Source organism: Rutidosis leptorrhynchoides, chromosome 3, assembly GCF_046630445.1.
Source record: "Rutidosis leptorrhynchoides isolate AG116_Rl617_1_P2 chromosome 3, CSIRO_AGI_Rlap_v1, whole genome shotgun sequence".
Taxonomy (NCBI): Eukaryota; Viridiplantae; Streptophyta; class Magnoliopsida; order Asterales; family Asteraceae; genus Rutidosis; species Rutidosis leptorrhynchoides.
The window spans coordinates 675411968-675431868 of NC_092335.1; the positions used below are offsets into that span (position 1 = coordinate 675411968).

A 19901-nucleotide genomic window follows, 5' to 3' on the forward strand; every position below is an offset into this window, starting at 1 on the left:
TTATGTGAAGTGTACGAGTGAAGTTATCACAAAAGAGTGAAATAAGGAATTAAAGTTCGTCATAACTTTTGACGTTGTCTTGGTTGAATTTCCGGAATTCAAGGAATTTAAAGAAAATCTTTGAAATCTATAAGATTTGATTCTTCAGCGAGTAAGGAAGTTAAGATCTCTATATTTAAATACGGTGATCTGCCTCGATTACTCTGTCTGATATTTCCTTTATAAATTAAACTATTCCGTCCCATTATTCTCATCATTCCTACACTTTCTTTCTTAGTTCAGACACCCAGAAGATTGTGAAAATGATTAATCCCGTTCTAATCCTTGATATTTTCCTAATTTATCATTTTTGTCATCCTTCTTTTCAATCTTCCACCAGAAAAATCTATTTACTTCTACTATTACCTTGGGATGATACTATTCGTAATTATACCGTGTCTTTATATTGCTATTCATATTAATATCCATGGTTTGTAACCTTCGTGTTGTTATTGGGCTTTATATTTCCTCTTATATTTTGGATCTCTTTGCCTTTTTATTATCCTCTCGACCTCTAGTAAAGCGAGTAACAGTCCAGAATTCGTGAATATGGAACTTCGAATAAACTTAATGTTCTAAACAAGAAACAACGTAATCACACGATTTGATTTGTCAATTTACCAGAATCACTGAGGATAGAACTATCAAGAATATACTTTCTTGATATATTCAGAAATTAAACAGAATGAAAGAGTTATGTAACATGACACATGATGACGTTATGATCTGTGAATCATCACGTCCCATTAGAAACTCAGCATGACTTACTGTAATATAATCACGTTGATCAAGTGTCATTATATTATACTAACCCATGCTTCAGTTCCCAACACTACTTCAATAACATTCATATTTTAAGCTCGAAAGTTTACAGAATATAGAAACTAACAGTTTCTATGATGTAATACTGATAACACGAAGAGATTAATGATTTCAGATAAGATTAGTTATGAAAATATATTCAGAAATATCGAGGATATTTATAATGAAAGGTACGATAATATCTCGGAATATCTAAGATCAGAGGATGATAGAAACTATTGTCCGTAAGGGTTTAGAGTAAAGAGCAAGATATTCGCTAAAGACTTTAGCAGGCATTGAATCATTTGGATTCTTTAAAGTCAAACTTATTCTTTGTGATTTGTCCACGGCTTCCTTCATAGTTTCGCATAATCCGCTTTTCGGTACTAAATTTTCTATTGAATGTTTCCAATACTCCATTCTTTATTATCAAACTATTGGCCGTTTAGACCATCTACAATTTTGCTGTTTCCTCTGCATTTAATGCTACCATATCTGAATCATCGGTTATCAATTCGAGGTGGTTTCAAGGGAATTGTGTTTTTTTTTTTTTAGATGATTAAACGCTGATGGTACTATGGTGGAACATAAAAGGTTTCTTGGTAACAATAAAAGAACATACATATATATCAAGGTGATAATAAGATTGTTTCGAATGAAAAGTCGAAGTTGACTTGCTGGAGCTGTGACAAAATTTGCTACTTTGAAAGGAATCATCAAGTTATTTTTGGGTAATAATAACACTAAAGGAATTAGCATAGATACGTGTTAAATGTTTACTCAGGTTCCGAGTGTTTTTCAAAGGCATAACTATATGTATCAATCTTTTCTTCCGTAGATGAAGTGCGGTTGGTTCATCCTATCGATTGAGGTGTTTTCAAGAATCATGAAAGGTTTGAACGCAGATTGCAATCGTCAAGATACAAACCAGGTTTAAGATGAATTCAAGTGGCAAACTTGAAGAATTGTTTAGTTTCATATGTTATAATCAATATTTTAATTTATTTTTAATTGTTCAAACTTGGTAGTCCACAGTTAGCAGTCCACAGTCACTAACTCAATAATTCATATATAGTTTATAATATTCAAATTAATTAATACGTATCGTGACCCGTGTACATGTCTCAGACTCGATCACAACTCAAAGTATATATATTATTATAGAATCAACCTCAACCCTGTATAGAGAACTCGATCATTACTGCATATAGAGTGTCTATGGTGGTTCCAAATAATATATATAGATGCGTCGATATGATATGTCAAAACCTTGTATACGTGTCCCGATATTTAAAATGCGTAAAATAAATAACAGAAATTAAATAACGATAAATAAAGTGAGTAAAGTAAATAACAGAAATTAAATAACGATAAATAAAATTACGAGAATATAAATTGCGATAGTTAAACTGCGATAAATAAATTAAATGGTAATAAGGAATTAACAGTTAGCTAGGAACAGTTAGCTAGGATTTTGTTAGCGTGGATTCTTAATTGAATTTCATATTGTTAATTAGTCTGTTTCTAATCAATTTTTATTGTGATTATTATTTCTTCATTATGCCACTTGTTGGATTCTGGTAAGTCAAAATCCAAATATGAAATTGAATTTGAATGAAAATGATTATTCTGTGGTGAACGGATTCGTATATCGGTAGATGCAAATAGGATAGTAAATGACTGTTGAATCAGATTTGAAGAATGTACAGTGTAACTTATTAATGCGAAATCTAAATATTCCTCGGGTACTACCCGTTAAAATATTTTCACCATTAACAGTTTGTACAATAAAAATTTTAATTACAATCTTTATGAAAACATATATACATATATATTTTCTTCAGACATAATTATGGATTTAATGAGTCAATGTGATATTAAACTCATTTGGTTTACCATTAGAACTAGAATACATAATCTCTAAAACATTTAAAGATTACTTAATCGTCATGAAGAAAGAAGATAATCGATGTAGAACGATACGTAGAACGATGATTATACTCGAGGTACATAATGAGATGTTGAGGCACTGGTGCTGTTATTGATGGTACTGTTGGTGGCGATGATGTTGCTGAAGCTGGTACATTTTGTACCATATTCTCCAGATTGATTACTCGAGCGCGAAGTTCGTTGACTTCTCCTATTATTCCAAGATGATTGTCGGTCGGAACAAGCAGATGAATAAGGTTTAGAATTGTGGATAGAATATAATCTTGTCGAGTTACTCTGGAAATAAGACTGAAAATGGTGTCTCAAACAGGTTCGCCGGTAAACGCTTCAGGTTCATTGTCAAGAGGTGAATTCGGTTGGTGGAAGGGATTGCCTTCTGCGCATTTCCATTAATTAAGTCGACTACGAACCCATCAAATGAATTGATAATGGCTGGTTGGTTGATTCATGCCGATGATGCTGTTTTCGGAGCTTAGGTGAACGTCTATGTCGGAATAGCTGTCGGAATAACTATCAGAATAGCTATCGGAATCTGAGGGACTCGAACTGGTTGTAGGATTCGTTTCATACGATCAGATGAAGGATTTTCGGTAAGAAATAGATTATAGGATGTAGATTAGTACCCCGCAGTACATAATTTTACATATGCATATATAATACTAAAATCCCATAAGTTACGGAGGAATCTACGGAAGCTGTCAGGCAAAGGTAACAATAACAGATACGCTAAGATATGAATTTATCTATACACTGTCTATGCAATAGAGGCAGTAAGACATGTCTAGACTTTAAGGATGATAAGCAAATAATTTTCGACACGAAATGATAAGCAAAACTTTTGACATGCAGACCAGGTTCAAGTCCAGACTCCTTAAAGTAACCTAACAACTATTAAGTCGAAGTCCAGACTTACTTATGTATCCTAACAACTCCTAGTTAGACACACTAATGCAAGACCTGGTTCGCTACGACCACCGCTCTGATACCAACTGAAATGCCCCGTCCTAATCCATCTGGACGAAGTCATCAACATTTGATCCCAGAGCGATGATCGACTCCAAGTAATGTCCTTAAAATGAGCAATTGCACAGCGGAAGGTTTTTTTCATTCCTGAGAATAAACATGCTTTAAAGTGTCAACCAAAAGGTTGGTGAGTTCATTAGTTTAACATAAATAATCATTTCATAATTTTAATAGACCACAAGATTTCATATTTCCATTTCTCATAAACATACGTCCCATGCATAGAGACAAAAATATCATTAATATGGATTGAACACCTGGTAACCGACATTCAAAGTATGCATATAAGAATATCCCCATCATTCCGGGATCCTCCTTCGGACATGATATAAATTTCGAAGTACTAAAGCATCCGGTACTTTGGATGGGGCTTGTTGGGCCCGATAGATCTATCTTTAGAGTTCGCGTCAATTAGGGTGTCTGTTCCCAAATTCTTAGATTACCAGACTATATAAAAAGGGGCATATTCAATTTCGATCATTCAACCATATAATGTTGTTTCAATCACTTGTGTCCATTTCGTAAAACATTTATAAAAAAACAGCGCATGCATTCTCAGTCCCAAAAATATATATTGCAAAAGTATTTAAAAAGGGATTAATGAAACTCACCTAATGTATTTTGTAGTAAAAATACATATGACGACATTAAACAATGCAGAGTTGACCTCGGATTCACGAACCTATATCATTTATATTTATATTAACACATATAATTGAAATCGAACGAAGTTTTATATTATTAGTGATATATTTGTTTAAATAGGATTTTATGTCACTAATTGTTATTTGGTAAATTAAAATAAAAAAATTTATTAGCTTATAATAATAATAATAATAATAATAATTTTTAATAATAAAAATAATTACGATAATAATAATCATGATAATAAAAATATTATTAATGGTAATCAAAATAATGATAATAAAAATATTGTTAGCAAAAATAATAATAATGATTGTAAAATAATGATACATATAATAATAATGATAAGTTTAATAATACGATAATAAAAATATTAATTTTGAATATAATACTTAATAATGATAATAGTAAAATAATAATAATAATAATAATAATAATAATTATTATTATTATTATTATAATAATAATAATAATTATAATTATAATAATAAGAGTAAGATAATAATATTAATAAATAAATGAATAGATAAATAACTACCTCAAAGGAGTAACCCTAAAAAAAATGCCCAAGTCTGGGTTTGAACCCGCGACGTCCCGCTAACCCGATAACATCATCATTGTCGAATCTGAATGTTTCATTATCTTCATCGCATATTAACATAATCATCATCATTAATTTTGCATCTTTATCATAACTTAATCCTAATCACTAATCTAACCATATCATAACATAATCATCTTCATTTATCATTATCTATATTGAATATATTCATCTAATCTTATATCATTTTCGAATCCTTCCATCTCTATGATTATACGTAACCATCTCTATCATCATTTCTATCATAATATTACAATATATATCATCATCATCTTCATCCGTATTATCATCAATAATTCGAATCATAATCGACATTTTATGTTCATAACATCATCAATATCAACCTAATAACCATATCATCATCTTATCATCCTTTCATCATCATCATTTAACATCATACATCATGTATCATAATAGTGTATCACCAAATCATTTATCATCATATATATAATCATGCACTATCTCATAATTATCCTTCTTATAATCATGTTTATTACTCCTTTTCGGTTCCACAGCAAAACAGAATTCGTGGAACAACATGGCAGCCCAACTGCAATTGTATGAAATCTCAGCCCAATAAGATTAGGACACGGCCCAATCGTAAAAACTGAAATAGGCCCTATCAACTAAATTAAGCCCAACAAAACAAATGGATTTAGAGTCCTAAATTAAGCCCAACAATTAAAGGCACTACGGTCAAGGAAAGTTGTAGTCCTACATTGCTAAGGTACCTAATTGTATAAAGCACACATAAAATGCAATCCTGGTTCTCTACAACAACCTGCTCTGATACCAATCTGTGACACCCCCAAATAGGGCCTGGGGTATTTGTGTCTAATTATATCAAATCACGGTTGTATAAACGAGAACGACTCTACATGAGATGTTTTGTTGAGTTTTGCAGCAGAAGATAAATATGTCTTTAATTGATATGATATGTGATGAAGACTCCAAGCATAGTAAGCAATCATCATCAAAGCAGTAGATATACAGCGGAAGCAATATTTAAGTACCTGAGAATAAACATGCTTAAAAAGTCAACACGAGGTTGAGTGAGTTCATAGGTTTGTAATAAATAATGATTTCAGTAATAGTGTTAGACCACAAGATTTAGTTTGTAAAGTAGATCTCGCAAGATCCAAAAGTTGATCTCCCGCAGGATCAAAAAATTATGCCAGTGCATGATATTTAGACTAAACGTTGTTTGCCCCGTGACAAGTTGTTCTGTCCTTGTCGTTTAATTTCATTATCAAGTAATACAAAGACTTAGTCAAATGTATCGGGGACGTTACTCCCGATAGGCCTATCCCCAATAATTAAGAATGCCGCAGCATTTAAAAATATCACTGTAGGGACTTAGTCGGACATAGCCGGGTATAACATAGTTTTAATAGTTGGTACTGATATTTAGACTAGACTTTCAAGTTTGCCCCGTAACAAGTTATCGTTTATACTTGTCGGTTGGGAACTTGCTGGTCATAGCCCAACATATCACAGTTTAATAGTTGGTACTTGTATTTAGACTAGACTTTCAAGTTTGCCCCATAACAAGTTATCGTTTATACTTGTCGGTTGGGGACTTGCTGGTCATAGCCCAACATATTACAGTTTAATAGTTGATACGTGTAAAACAATTATAAAAGTTGAACATGTATTCTCAGCCCAAAAATGTAAAGAGTAAAAGGGATCATATGAAACTCACTATACGATAGTTTGTATGGTATGCGTATGATACACTTGAACAAGTACAGAGTTGACCTCGGATTCACGAACCTATATCAAGTATATATATTAACACATATACTTGTAATCGAATAAGTTTATATATTATTTCACTTGTTATATATTTCTATATATATATATATACACTTATATATATATATATATATATATTATGTATAAGTATTTGTTTGATAAAATGTTTTTAATAATGATAATGAATAAAGAGTTGTATTATTTTGTAATAACAATAATAATACTAGTAGTAAAATTGATAATAATCATAATAAAGTTTTTAAAAATAATAATAATAATAATAATAATATAGTTTTGATGATAGTAAAAGTGATAATTTTTGTAAAATGATAATAATGATAATACTTTTTAATAATAATAATACTAATAAAGATAATCATATTAGTAATAATAATAATGATAACATTAATAATATTTATAAATATAAAATGATACTAGTACTAATAATAATAATAATAATGATAATACTAGTGATAATAATGATAATAATATAAATTATAAATTATAAATTTTTATTAAAGATAATAATAATCATGGTATTAGTATTTGTAATAATAATAAGTAATTTAACAATAATAATAATAATCTTACTTATAATTATAATCATAAATGGTAACTAATATTTGTATTAGTAATAATAATAATAATAATAATAATAATAATAATAATAATAATAATAATAATAATAATAATAATAATAATAATAATAATAATAATAATAATAAATGGAAACTACCTTATAAGCCCTTTTAAAAATAATATGCCCAAGACGGGACTCGAACCCATAACCTCTCGCTCACCCGCTAACACCTTAACCAGTCCCTCTGCCCTACTTATCTGTTTTTATACCCCGTATATATTTATTTATCCTATTCTGTCTGATTATATTTTCCTTCTTCATTATATATCGTATCATCATCTTATTACTGTATCATTGTTTATACATCAAACCGTGATCATCATCAACTATCATCTTCATTTTAGTCGGTTGGGTGAGAGTCTGAACCAAAACAGACACGTACCATAGCAGTAACAGTTTCACGATGAACCCATATGAACTCAAACCTCAAAATCATTTTCTGGAACGTTTTAGATCACGAATCCTAAATGAAATATGCTCTAAATCCTTCCTGGAAACTTTCTCAACCCTTAATTTTAACAGAAACGACTTCTACAACTCCAATTTAATCTTAGAACACCCGGTTGACTTTCTGTTTTTGAACTTTGACTTACGAATTTGGATTCGATAGTTGAAATTGGAATGTGAAACTTTTCAGGAAGCTCAACTAGAGTAATCCTAACAACATGGCATTAACACATTTTGAAAAATATTTCGAATTCGAGCTTTTGATTATCGAGTTCAAGAACAGAGGTGTTTATCGAAAAATTTGATTAAATTGTTAATGTGATTCTGTAATTGATGTAGAGGACTAGTTTTTATAGCATGATTGTGTTTGCTAGATACAAATTCATAATCAGTAGAGGATTTAAAAAATACATCACGATTTGAATAAAAGAAATAAAAAAAATAGAAAGCAGAGATATATATATAAAAAAAAATAAAGCAGATGCTGGTGGAATATCGAATGTATTTATCAGTACAATTAATCAGCAGATTGTTTTATAGCCAAAAGAGAATGTCGACATAGAACACTCAATCAGGAAAAATATAGCAGATAATAATAAAAGAAAATAGAAAGCAGATCACGATCAATTAGAAAAATAGAAAAACAGATTAAGATCCCACAATGCTAATCACGATCATTTAGATAAAATTTAAAATTAGTTAGTGATATAACCTAATTTTGTTATCTGCACTTTTTATTTTTAATTACTACTACAAATTAATAAATAATACTAATTAATAATTATTATATTAATAATAATACTAATAATAATAATTATAATTATAATAATACTTTTAATATTATTAAGAGTACCAAAAATACTAATAATAATATAAATGATAATGATAATAATAATATTTTTTTAATAATAATGTTAATAATAATAATAATAATGATAATTGTATAAATGAAAATTTTAATAAGTTGTTTTATAATGGTAATAATAATATTGATATCAATGATAATGATATTTCATTATATTAATTTAAATGTTTAATAATAATTATTATAATACTGATAATTAGAATGGTTGTAAATGATGTATATATATGCGCATATATATTTTCATATCTTTTTATAATCGTTTGTTCGTGAATCGTCGGAACTAGTCAAAGTTAGGTTTGAATTTAGTCGAAAATTTCTGGGTTGTTATAACTTTGTTCACGAACATTATAGATTGGATGAAAATAAGAACATTTAGAAAAGACACTTCGTGATGAATGTTATTATTTTGGCGGGAAAACGATCGAAGAAGTTTTAAAATTTGTCAACACAGCAGGCTCTTAAACTCAAAAGAACTTTTAAAATTCAGCAACACCACGGGCTCTTAAACTCAAAAGGGGTTTTTAAAATTTGTCAACATTACGGGCTTTTAACTCAAAAGAAATTTTAAAATTTGTCGACACCACGGGCTCTTATATAATTCTTATACTTTTCCTATTTTTTTGGATCGCTATTTACGTACCAATATTAATTGCAAATTACATTTTTTGCACGGATTTTTTCAGACCCGTGCAACGCACGGGCTCAAAAACCTAGTATATATATATATATATATATATATATATATATATATATATATATATATATATATATATATATATATATATATATATATATATATCCTAAAAGAAGTATATCTGCGTAATTTTCCCTGAATCAACCTATTTCATGACTAATAATGAAATTTAAATACAATACACGTATTCAAGTACTCTACCCATTGAATAAGAGAAATTGCCTAAAATACACTTTTTAAAATTTTTTTATCACGAAATACACTTTTTTAAAAAAAATTGTCAATATACACCATCAGGGCGACCAAGACTTTGGTCGACCACCATTATAACATGGTTGACTGCGTAGTCGAGCAACCCTAATAAGGTAGTCGACCGGCCATTACAAGGTGGTCGACCACTCTTATTCGAACAAAAATTGGATCGACTACCATTATATCATGGTTGACTACGTGGTCGACCAACACTAACAAGGTGGTCGACCAACCATTACAAGGTGGTCGACCATAAAAAAAAAAAAAAAAAAAAAAAAAAAAAAAAATTTGTTAAACACGAACATGAACTCAAAAGTTGAATTTGAGATTCGATGTGTTTTAGGCTATGATTCCTTCATCAAAGTTGCATCTAAGCATACTAGGAACACTCGTGAATCTTCAATCAAACCAAAAACATTAAACTGACTTCGAATTTGAACATTGAAAATTCAGTTGACTTTTTCATCTAAACTTTGACTTTGAAATTCTAGCTCGATTCTTCAAGTTAGATCTTCAAAACTTGCAGATAGCTTCACGAAGTGATTTAGAACACAACTACATTAATGGATTTGAACAACTCATTACCTGCAAATATGTAACTGTGATGATTTGGTTAAGTATCTGCATATTTATTTATTTACAAAATTGTTTAATGGATTTGTATACATGGCCAGCTGTTTTGGTACAACTTTCCACCCTCACCAGTTCACCACAAATTTTTTTTCCAGCAAAGTAATATCATGGTCGACCACCTTGTAATGGTTGGTTGACTACCTTGTTAGTGTTGGTCGACTACGTAGTCAACCATGATATAATGGTAGTCGACCCAATTTTTGTTCGAATAAAAGTGGTCGACCACCTTGTAATGGTCGGTCGACTACCTTGTTAGGGTTGGTCGACTACGCAGTCAACCATGTTATAATGGTGATCGACCAAAGTCTTGGTCGCCTTAATGGTGTATATTGACAATTTTTTTTAAAAAGTGTATTTTGTGATAAAAGTTTAAAAAAAAAAAAAAGTGTATTTTAGGCAATATCCCATTGAATAACTTTAACTAGCCCAAAATAACTGGGCTTAATTTTATTTTTAACCATTTCTCATCATGAAAAAGCCCAACGTAGTCCACCTACACGGTAGGAACTTTTTCAAGGGTTTAAGAACAATATCATATCAATATCAATAATTGTTATTTGCTCAGAAACTAAACTGCGTTTCTAGGGTTTTCTTTTCTTGCTTTCTTTCGTCATCTAAATCTAAACAAACAAATATGAGGTAATCTTCTTCTCATGTTCATCCTACTTTTTATCTGATTTAATTTCATTTTTTTTTACAACGAGTTGTTCTTTTTTTTTACATTATCTTATCTGATTATTAACTCTATTTTTATTCTTTAAGTATTTTTTTTGTGGGGCTATGTAAAGTTTGTTGCTTGATTTACAGATGTGTATTGTATTGACTGATTTGCAGTTGTTAGTAAATTAGGGATTTTGAGAGATGAACTGGACTGGATCATTAGTAATTTAAGGATTTTGGTAACTTGATTTGGGATTTTAAAATTATTTACTATGCTTCAGCATTTGTGCATATTTGTTATTAAGAGTATATATGAGATTTATATTTGAGATTTTAGTGATGATTAGACAGTGTACTTGTGTTTTGGGGTTTTAAAAGTTAGATGTTTAATTAGCATTTGTGGCTCTAAAAATTGGCTTTTTAAATTGCAATATGGAATTTAGGTAACAAATTATAATGACGATTGGTTTATTTGGTTAATATGTTTCATTGTGACAGTGTTGTTTGTATTTGGTTTGTGGTCTTGATTTTAAGTGCTTGATTACTATATGTGTGAACCCTCAAAAGATTATAAGCTGTTACCGAATTTCATAACACGTTTAGTCCATTTATCTTCATAAGTCATTAGGGTATTATACCCGTTCTATCGTGTGTGTTTCTGTTTACTAGAACGAACTAATTTTTTAAGTACTTTCGACCTTTGTAGTCGTCATCCTGAAATTAAGTGGGCCCAGAGGGAAGACAAAGTTTTTATCACTGTGGTATTGGCTGATACAAAAGATGCCAAAGTGAATCTTGCTCCTGAAGGAGTATTTTCATTTACTGCTAAAGCTGGTCAGCATGATTACGACCTAAAGCTCGAGCTTTTCGACAAAGTTAACGTAGAGGTATACTTAGCTTTCTGCTTATATAATTTCTTAAGTCCCGATTGAAACATTAATCTCGATTTTTATTTATATCTTACCCTTTTTGTTATTGTTTATATATAGGAGAGCAAAATTAATATAGGTGAGAGAAGTGTATTCTGTATTTTGGAGAAAGCAGAGCCTAAATGGTGGAACAAGCTTTTGGGTGGTGATGCGAAGACCCCGCATTACGTTAAAGTTGATTGGGACAAATGGGTAGACGAAGATGATGATGCTGGTATGCTATGTATAATTATATCATATATTCATGTTATATATATCGTTACTAACTCTTTTGATTGGGACAAATGTTATATTATTTCTTGTTTCAGGTCCTGCTGCAGATCTTGACATGGGAGGAATGGATTTTTCGGTAAGGAGTTTGACCTAAATCACCTTGTAAATTTTGTTACACCTATCTAATAACTTTATTTTATTTTTGTTAAAATGTTTTTTTTTTCTTGTTACAGAAATTTGGAGATATGGGCGGCATGGGTGGTATGGGCGGCATGGGAATGCCTGGAATGGGCGGCATGGGGATGCCGGGAATGGGCGGCATGGGAGGTATGGGGATGCCCGGAATGGAAGGCATGCCAGACATGAGTCAGTTTATGGGCGGTGATGATGCGGATAGTGATGATGAAGGTAACTATTCGTTTTAACCTATTTATTTACAAAACTTAAATTGTATAATAACTAGTTTGCAAATTTGCAGTTAAACAGTTTGTATAAAATGATTAAATGTGGTATGACTGGTTTTAGGTGAAGAAGTGGAAACAAAGCCAGCTGTGACTAGCAAAGCAGCCGAAGAGGCGACTGAAGCTGCTCCACCAAGCACATAAATTTAATCCACTCATAAGGCGCACACGTTGAACTTATTGATGTGAACTTGAGTTTGGATGATATTTGCAAACATTTTAGTTGGACCAAAAACATGATTTCTACTTGTTTGTGGGTAGAAACCATACTGCTATCCCTTTTAATATTGAACTTTGAGTGTTGTAATATTAGTATCGGTTTTATGATATATGAACATTCTGATTGTTTCGCTTTCGGTTGTGATGCCTTTTTCTGTCTGTTCATATTTTGTTTGCTGGTGCTGCTTGTGTGGTTGCTGCAATTAGGATATTTTACTGATGCTTTTGTCCAGTCTTAGGAGTGACGTTTTGGGTCTGTTTCTAGAACTTCAAACTGTCTGGTTAGCTCACTTTGTTGCTCAAGCTTTGTAATGACTAAACATGTTCATAGCAATTTGTGAACTAGAAAAAATTACGTTGTTAATACTTGTGGTTTGTTTACACTTACTTGACAACACCTAAACTTGATTTTTTGCACGGTTGGTACCTAAGCTTCGCCTAACTTTCATGATTAGTATCCCAACTTAACTTCCGTTAAGTTTTTAATGTTAACTCCTACATGTGCCACGCATGTGAGGGCAAATGTGTCCCTATAAATAATTTAGTCCAGTAGTCCATATAAGTGCACATGGAAATTTCATGTCTTTATTTCCAAACTGATCATAAGAAAGACTAGTTAAAACACCCACGAATGGACTGTATGTTGCATAATATAAAATTAAAAAACACTGACGAACTTCCGTGTGTTATAAACCAAAAAAGTATGTAGTTTTTGACATCTACCACAAGTAACTTGTAGTTAAGGTCAAAGTTTTGGAGCATAACGCCGAGAGCTTGCATAGAAGCAACAGAAAGTGTAGCTGTAGATGCAACATGAGATGGGGAGGTTTCCAATAAAAACATTATAAAAAGTTACAACATTATAAACGCATCTGGTAGAACCTCGGCCACAACCATCCAGATCATACACCCTGCTGCAAATCACGTACAAAACGGCAGCATTTTGTTAAACGCATCCGCACATATAAAGGATGGTACTGCTACAACTGGCTACAAAGAATCAATTTTGTAAAGACTTATGATCTATAATCTAAAAGGCAAACCAAATTTGAACTACAAATAAATACCTGGGTAAAGATGTAATTACACTTCACAACATGGCATTTTGTGAATTGTTTTTATATGGACTAAATTATTTAAAGGGACGAATTTGCCCTCACATGCGTGGCAGATGTGAGGGGTTAACATTAAAAACTTACGGAAGTTAGGTTGGGGTACCAACCACGAAAGTTAGCAACCAACTGTGCAAAAATTAAGTTTAGGCGTTGTCAAGAAAATGTAAACAAACTACAGGTACCAACGGTGTAATTTTTTCTGCAAACTAATTATCTTTAATCATCTTCTTATTTGCTCCATCTAGCAACTGTCATTATTCATGTACTACTTGAGAAAAGATATATCGTCAGTTAGTCTCATTTAGTAGTGAATTTATGATCAAAATTTAAAGAGGTTCTTAAATGGGCCCAATTATATTTAGTGACTAATAATACCAAGGTGTCTATGTATGGATAACAATGCTAGTAATAATGATTAATAATTAAAAATACTAATAATACCAAGGTGTCTATGTAACAACATCGGTGATTTAAAAGGAGAACTCCGAAGTTAGAACCAGAAATACATATATTTACCACCTTTTTAATAAGTTAACAGACATTATAAATAAGTCGAAAAGGTTTCGTGGTGTAGTTGGTTATCACGTCAGTCTAACACACTGAAGGTCTCCGGTTCGAACCCGGGCGAAGCCATCTTTTTTTCTACTAGTTGATATCGAGACGATGTTTATTTTTTTTCTTTTTCATTTCACAAATAATAGAGCAAAATTCCCTTTAGTTGTCTAGAGTTCCCACAAATTAAATAGACTTTAAAAAAACAAAATCAAAGTCGTAAGCATCATTTTCACATTCAAATTATATAAAACGTGATTTAATTTACAAAGAATTGTTTAGTAAAATTTACTATTGATAAATGCTCATACAGAATATTCTGAAAAACTGCATTCCATGTCTTAACCAACTAAAATGGATAAATCAATTATATTTCAGCAACAAAAAGCAACAATTGAGCCATACGGTTCAAAGATTTCGAAATAGTAAGCCTATAATCCATAGATTCTAAGTATTACATTGTTGTCACGCAAAAAAATAATAATAATTAGTAGAATTATCTATCGAATGAATAGAAGATAGGACGTAAGAAATTATTGATGAAACAGAATATTGTACACCTACAAACAAAGTTGACGATCATGGAGCGTGCCTATTTCATATTCATGACTGCTTTTTAAGAGATATCGTCCACAAAAGATCAGAATCAGATTGAACGGTTACAGTCTCTTCTTTTACGATATTTGACGTACTCACTAGACCTCCAAATTTCATTTCAGTATTATCTGTAACCAAACAAAATTTGTTAAGTATGATTCACAGGTAAACAAATACCAAACTGTATATACTAACTCATACGGGTCGAATAAAGTAAGGGTGCGTTTGATAAAACTGAATAATTAAGCGTTGGATGGTTCATTGTCGGAATGATTCAAAGATTCTGAATGAAGTTGGTTCTGAATGAGAATAACATGTTTGATAATCAATAGATCATCTTTAACGAACAATGTGTAAGATGTAAAATTTCCTTATTAACCTTTTGCATGAATAAAATAAAGAATTAGTTGTTTAATAAGTGTTCTTGATATAATTTAAAGAGGATACTACGTAACATTTATGTGCTCAATGGTTAAGAGATTATTTGACCTCATTCAGCACCATACATCATTCAGACCATATATCATTCAGAGGTGAAAAACAAACCCGCTCAAATGATTAAGCATTCCAACGATAAGAGGTAATCAAACGCACCCTAAAATAACTCCTACACTAAATGATTAATTTATACCCGCACCATTATGTATTTGTTACCCAACCACCCATTTTGACACATCCACTTACCGAGATTCCATTGTAGCCCAGTAGTAGTAGAACTTCCCGAAGGGGTACCAATGGGAATAAGACCACAATGTGGGCCCTCAACCGAAGATTGAATATGGATCTTATGAATGCGGTTACCAGGAAGAAGCTGAATAAGACAATCATCCGATAAAAGAACTATTCGGGTCGTTGAGAAGCGGCAGAGAGTGTTAACGTTTCCCATTTCATGGTCAAACCTTCCCCCAAGTGCACCAGCAACAAGTATGCAAAGCTGCGACCCAAACAACATTGTATTCATTAAAAAATAATCCGAATCTGATACAAATAATTGTGTAATGACAAATGAATTATACTTACATTTGACTTTACATCATCGGGCACGAGATCACGAACATAGGAAATGCATTTATGTAGATCTGTTGTGTCCTGGTCATCAGAATTATCTACAACATGCGTTCCCTGCAATTGGATATACGAGGCAAATTGAGTAATAAATGGTTAGAAATAGCAGAAAGTATACTCAAGTGTATAAAGCCCTAATATTGCTTTATAAAAAAGCTTTAATTTTGTAATTATTATAAAATTTAAGTTTTATAAAATCCAAAATATAGACGAAAAAATGTTGGTGGGTCATCCATTTATATAGTTACCCGTTGCAGAGCTGCCCGTTATGACACCTAAATCATACTATGACATGTATAAACTATGCAAGATTGATACAAAATATTTAAATAAAGATTATATCCAGCTTACCAGGTCTTTGTAGAAATTTAAAACCTCTGGCCTAATTGAATCCATGTCTCCTTTAATTATATCCGGCTTGTACCTACAATATACACAATATTCAGATTAGATGTGAAACCACTCCAATTACACTCCAGTTTCAAAAAATTAATTGGACATGAATTCATAAAAATACAATCAACGCAGTTAACCAATTAATTATCATTTTACTATAAAAAAGGCAATATATGTTCCCGAACAGATTTGGATATCTTGATTATACATAGAGATACAAAATCATTTTTGTTTCCAAAAATCACCCAAAGTTATGGTAAAAGTAATTAGTAACCCACAGCACCACAACTTGTAAAAGACTCAAATTTCTATAACAAAAAGATCCACAGGTAATATCCATACACAAGGTTGCAAAATTCGCTATTAGAGGATTAATCGGTCGGGACTTTAAAAGGATTAATCGGCAATTCGGAGATTAATCAGATTGTAATGTATACATTTAAATATTAAACTTTAAAAATTATATGTGTAACTATAGAAAAAAACCATAAATATAAAGATAATTTTTAACTTAATTGTCTAAAATTGTTCATTTTGCTTCAAAACTATAAAAATCTAGTTTAAATTCATGTTAAAATGTTAACCATTTTTTACTTTGACTGACTTTGATTACCAGATTCGATTTTGATCCATTAATTGACGTTGATCGTTTAATTAAACGGATTATCGGAAATCGGAACGGATTGCTTCTAAAAATGATTAATCGGGGATTAATCGTCGAGTAATCGGGTTTTTTACAACACTGTCCATACATGGGTCCATATGTTTGACCAACTATGTGTTGGTTAAGTGGTCACCTATCACCACTGCAATACTCAAAGGTAAAAGTACTAAATTGGCCTTATAATTGCCGAATCAACTTACAATCATGGTTAGATATAATAACCCACAACTTAAAGGCACAGGTTTCTCAGAATTCTAATTCACCGCAACACGAAAATATGAGACGATATGCCACATGTTACGCACCTAAAACTCTCTTCCTAAAAATCAAAAGGAACCCTAAAACCCAACCATTTAGTGTAGATGAAAACATATGTTAGTAGATGCACACTCACTTTTATTAGGATGATTATTGTAGAAAGTTTAATAATACCATAATGTACTACAATTATTACAAGTCTTAAAAAAGTTGCTAAACCCCACACCACACTTTACCTTTATACAAAAAGCTACACAAACTAACATTTTAACACATAAACTCTCAGAAGCATTACATCAAACACCTAAAAGGCACTCAAATGATTACAATAAACAAACCTTTTTTGAATGATGGTGACATCATCATCTTTATGATCACAAAACTCCGGCATGTTATCAAACAACCTATTCGCTCCTCCATCAGCACACACACGAATTGTTGCTGCTCTACATCAATAACCCAACAATCAAAATTAAAAACCCATCATAAAAATCATAACTTTACCTATATATATGATTAACAATATACGTATACGTGTACATGAGTCATGAAAGACTTACCGTGTTCCCAAAGTAAAGGTGAAAAACGAGGAAGACGCTGATTAAGAATTATCAGGGCGTAAGTGGCCGGAAAAGAGTGTTTTCCGTCGGCGGTAATCGGCGGCGGTAATAAGAAAGTTGAAGAATGAATCATGGTTAAGTTTTCGGCCATTAGATTGAAGAAAAACTATATCTTTATTGAAATTAATATACGGTGGGAATTAAATGAATGGGATCTGTCGGTTTAAATTTATTGATTGTTTATTGATTGATAGTTGTAGTTTCAAGAAGGAAGAAGAAGAAATAATACGCGTTAGTATGTTGATACACGTTGAAAACAGAAATATTTGCTAGTTTTATATGGATGTGAAATAAGTGTAGAAAGGGTTATCAAGTTCGTTCATTTGTTTGTTTATAGTTTTTTTATTGTTTTGATGAAACATAAGTCAAAAATGTAATACTTGCACGCAAATGAGAGGTTAATAATAATAATATGTGATATGTTTACATTATAAAATAGTAATGACGGGCTAAATCATTCAACAAAGTATTAATACTAATTTAAATTAAATTATGATTATCAACTCTCAGAAGATATCTCCATGACTTTAGTTTTTTTGAAACAATGAATTAGAAAATAAATGATTCAAAAAATCGAATAAGTTACAAATGATAAGAAACAAGTCTACTTGAAGGATATTATGATTTAACACAACATCCATTGAGACAACTAAAATGTTACGTCTTGTACAACCTAACCCTAGTAAAGTTAAAACAATTAAAGGGGAGATATTGCTACACTCTGATGAACCAAATTACATCTTAATAATAATAATCTTTTTTTTTCTTTTTTTTTTTTTTGAACGGCAAGATTAATCTTAATAATAATAATCTTAATAATATCACATTGTAATAGAGGTCTTGAACATTACATTGTTATGGTTGTATTCTTGTTCGGATCGTTCATTTTGTATGAATGAATCTTGATTGTATAATTTTTGTTATTTTCGAGTAAAAAATATGTATAGAAAATATTAAAGGTACATTATTATCAATTAAAATGAGAATCTAATTTATTAACATGTTTTTTTTTTTTTTTTTTTTTTTGATAAATCATAAACTTGCAATGTAAATAATAAGTGTGTGTTGGGGTGAAACTAGTTGAAGCTCAACTCATAGCTGGAGCTTATAATTAAACTTTGTATCTAAAGCTTGTTTTTTAAACGGAAGTTATAAATTAACTATAAAAGACAACAATAATAATAATATGTAAACTAATACTCAAGGTTGGAGAATTCGGATCTCGGGGAGATCTCGTTTGGACTTTTTTAGGGAGATCTCGGCATCTCGGAATAATCTCGGGGAGATCTCGGACGTTGACTTACGTTGACTTATAGTCTTTTTAATAAAAGTATACATAAAAACATAAATATATGTATATTTATATACGTTTTTACGAGATTTTAAAAAAATATCCGAGAAATGAGCGAGAAAATCTTATAAATTAAGAATTTTACAAGAAAATCTTACAAATTGGCAAGAAAATCTAAGAAATCGTGGTTTTGACTAAGTTTAACCCCGTTGACCGAGAAATCTCGGAAGATGAACATCTCGTCTCGGTTGTCTTCTAAAAACGAGATTTACAACACTGCTAATACTCCATACTTCATATAGTGAGTTTTTAACATACATTTCATAAGCTCTATTTATTTATATAAGCTATAGATGTGAAGCTTATTTTTTAATAAGTGATGATTTTTATAACTCTACTTTTTAGTTAATGCCATTTCAACAAACAAAAATTATCTTTTTTGTAGCTTCTAAAAATCATAAACTTAAAGACTCATAATAAGCTCTTTAAAATGATCATCAAGAAAATTTTATACCG

The 19901-nt window shown here is 31.0% G+C and overlaps 2 protein-coding genes and 1 non-coding gene across 4 annotated transcripts; 2 read left to right on the forward strand and 1 right to left on the reverse strand.

Annotated features, from left to right (window-relative positions):
- Window positions 1-10839: 10839 nt before the first annotated feature.
- LOC139899396 (uncharacterized protein OsI_027940) lies at window positions 10840-12963 on the forward strand. Its single transcript, XM_071882220.1, has 6 exons — window positions 10840-10984; window positions 11712-11892; window positions 11995-12148; window positions 12243-12283; window positions 12381-12555; window positions 12673-12963. Exons 1-6 carry the CDS (start codon window positions 10980-10982, stop codon window positions 12750-12752), a joined length of 636 nt encoding a protein of 211 aa, XP_071738321.1. The 5' UTR covers window positions 10840-10979; the 3' UTR covers window positions 12753-12963.
- A 1538-nt stretch (window positions 12964-14501) lies between these two features.
- Window positions 14502-14575, forward strand: TRNAV-AAC (transfer RNA valine (anticodon AAC)). The gene has a single exon. It is a non-coding gene; the product is annotated as a tRNA-Val (tRNA).
- Window positions 14576-14856: 281 nt separating this feature from the next.
- LOC139899397 (thiamine pyrophosphokinase 1) lies at window positions 14857-18350 on the reverse strand. 2 transcript variants are annotated; one of them, XM_071882221.1, is made up of 6 exons: window positions 18035-18350; window positions 17813-17915; window positions 16508-16580; window positions 16112-16213; window positions 15776-16025; window positions 14857-15219 (listed from the first exon to the last, which is right to left on the reverse strand). In XM_071882221.1, exons 1-6 carry the CDS (start codon window positions 18183-18185, stop codon window positions 15098-15100), a joined length of 801 nt encoding a protein of 266 aa, XP_071738322.1. In that variant the 5' UTR covers window positions 18186-18350; the 3' UTR covers window positions 14857-15097. The 2 variants fall into 2 exon arrangements, with proteins under 2 accessions (XP_071738322.1, XP_071738323.1); XM_071882222.1 differs by having other exon boundaries at window positions 14858-15219; window positions 17813-17920; window positions 18035-18169.
- Between the last annotated feature and the right edge of the window lie 1551 nt (window positions 18351-19901).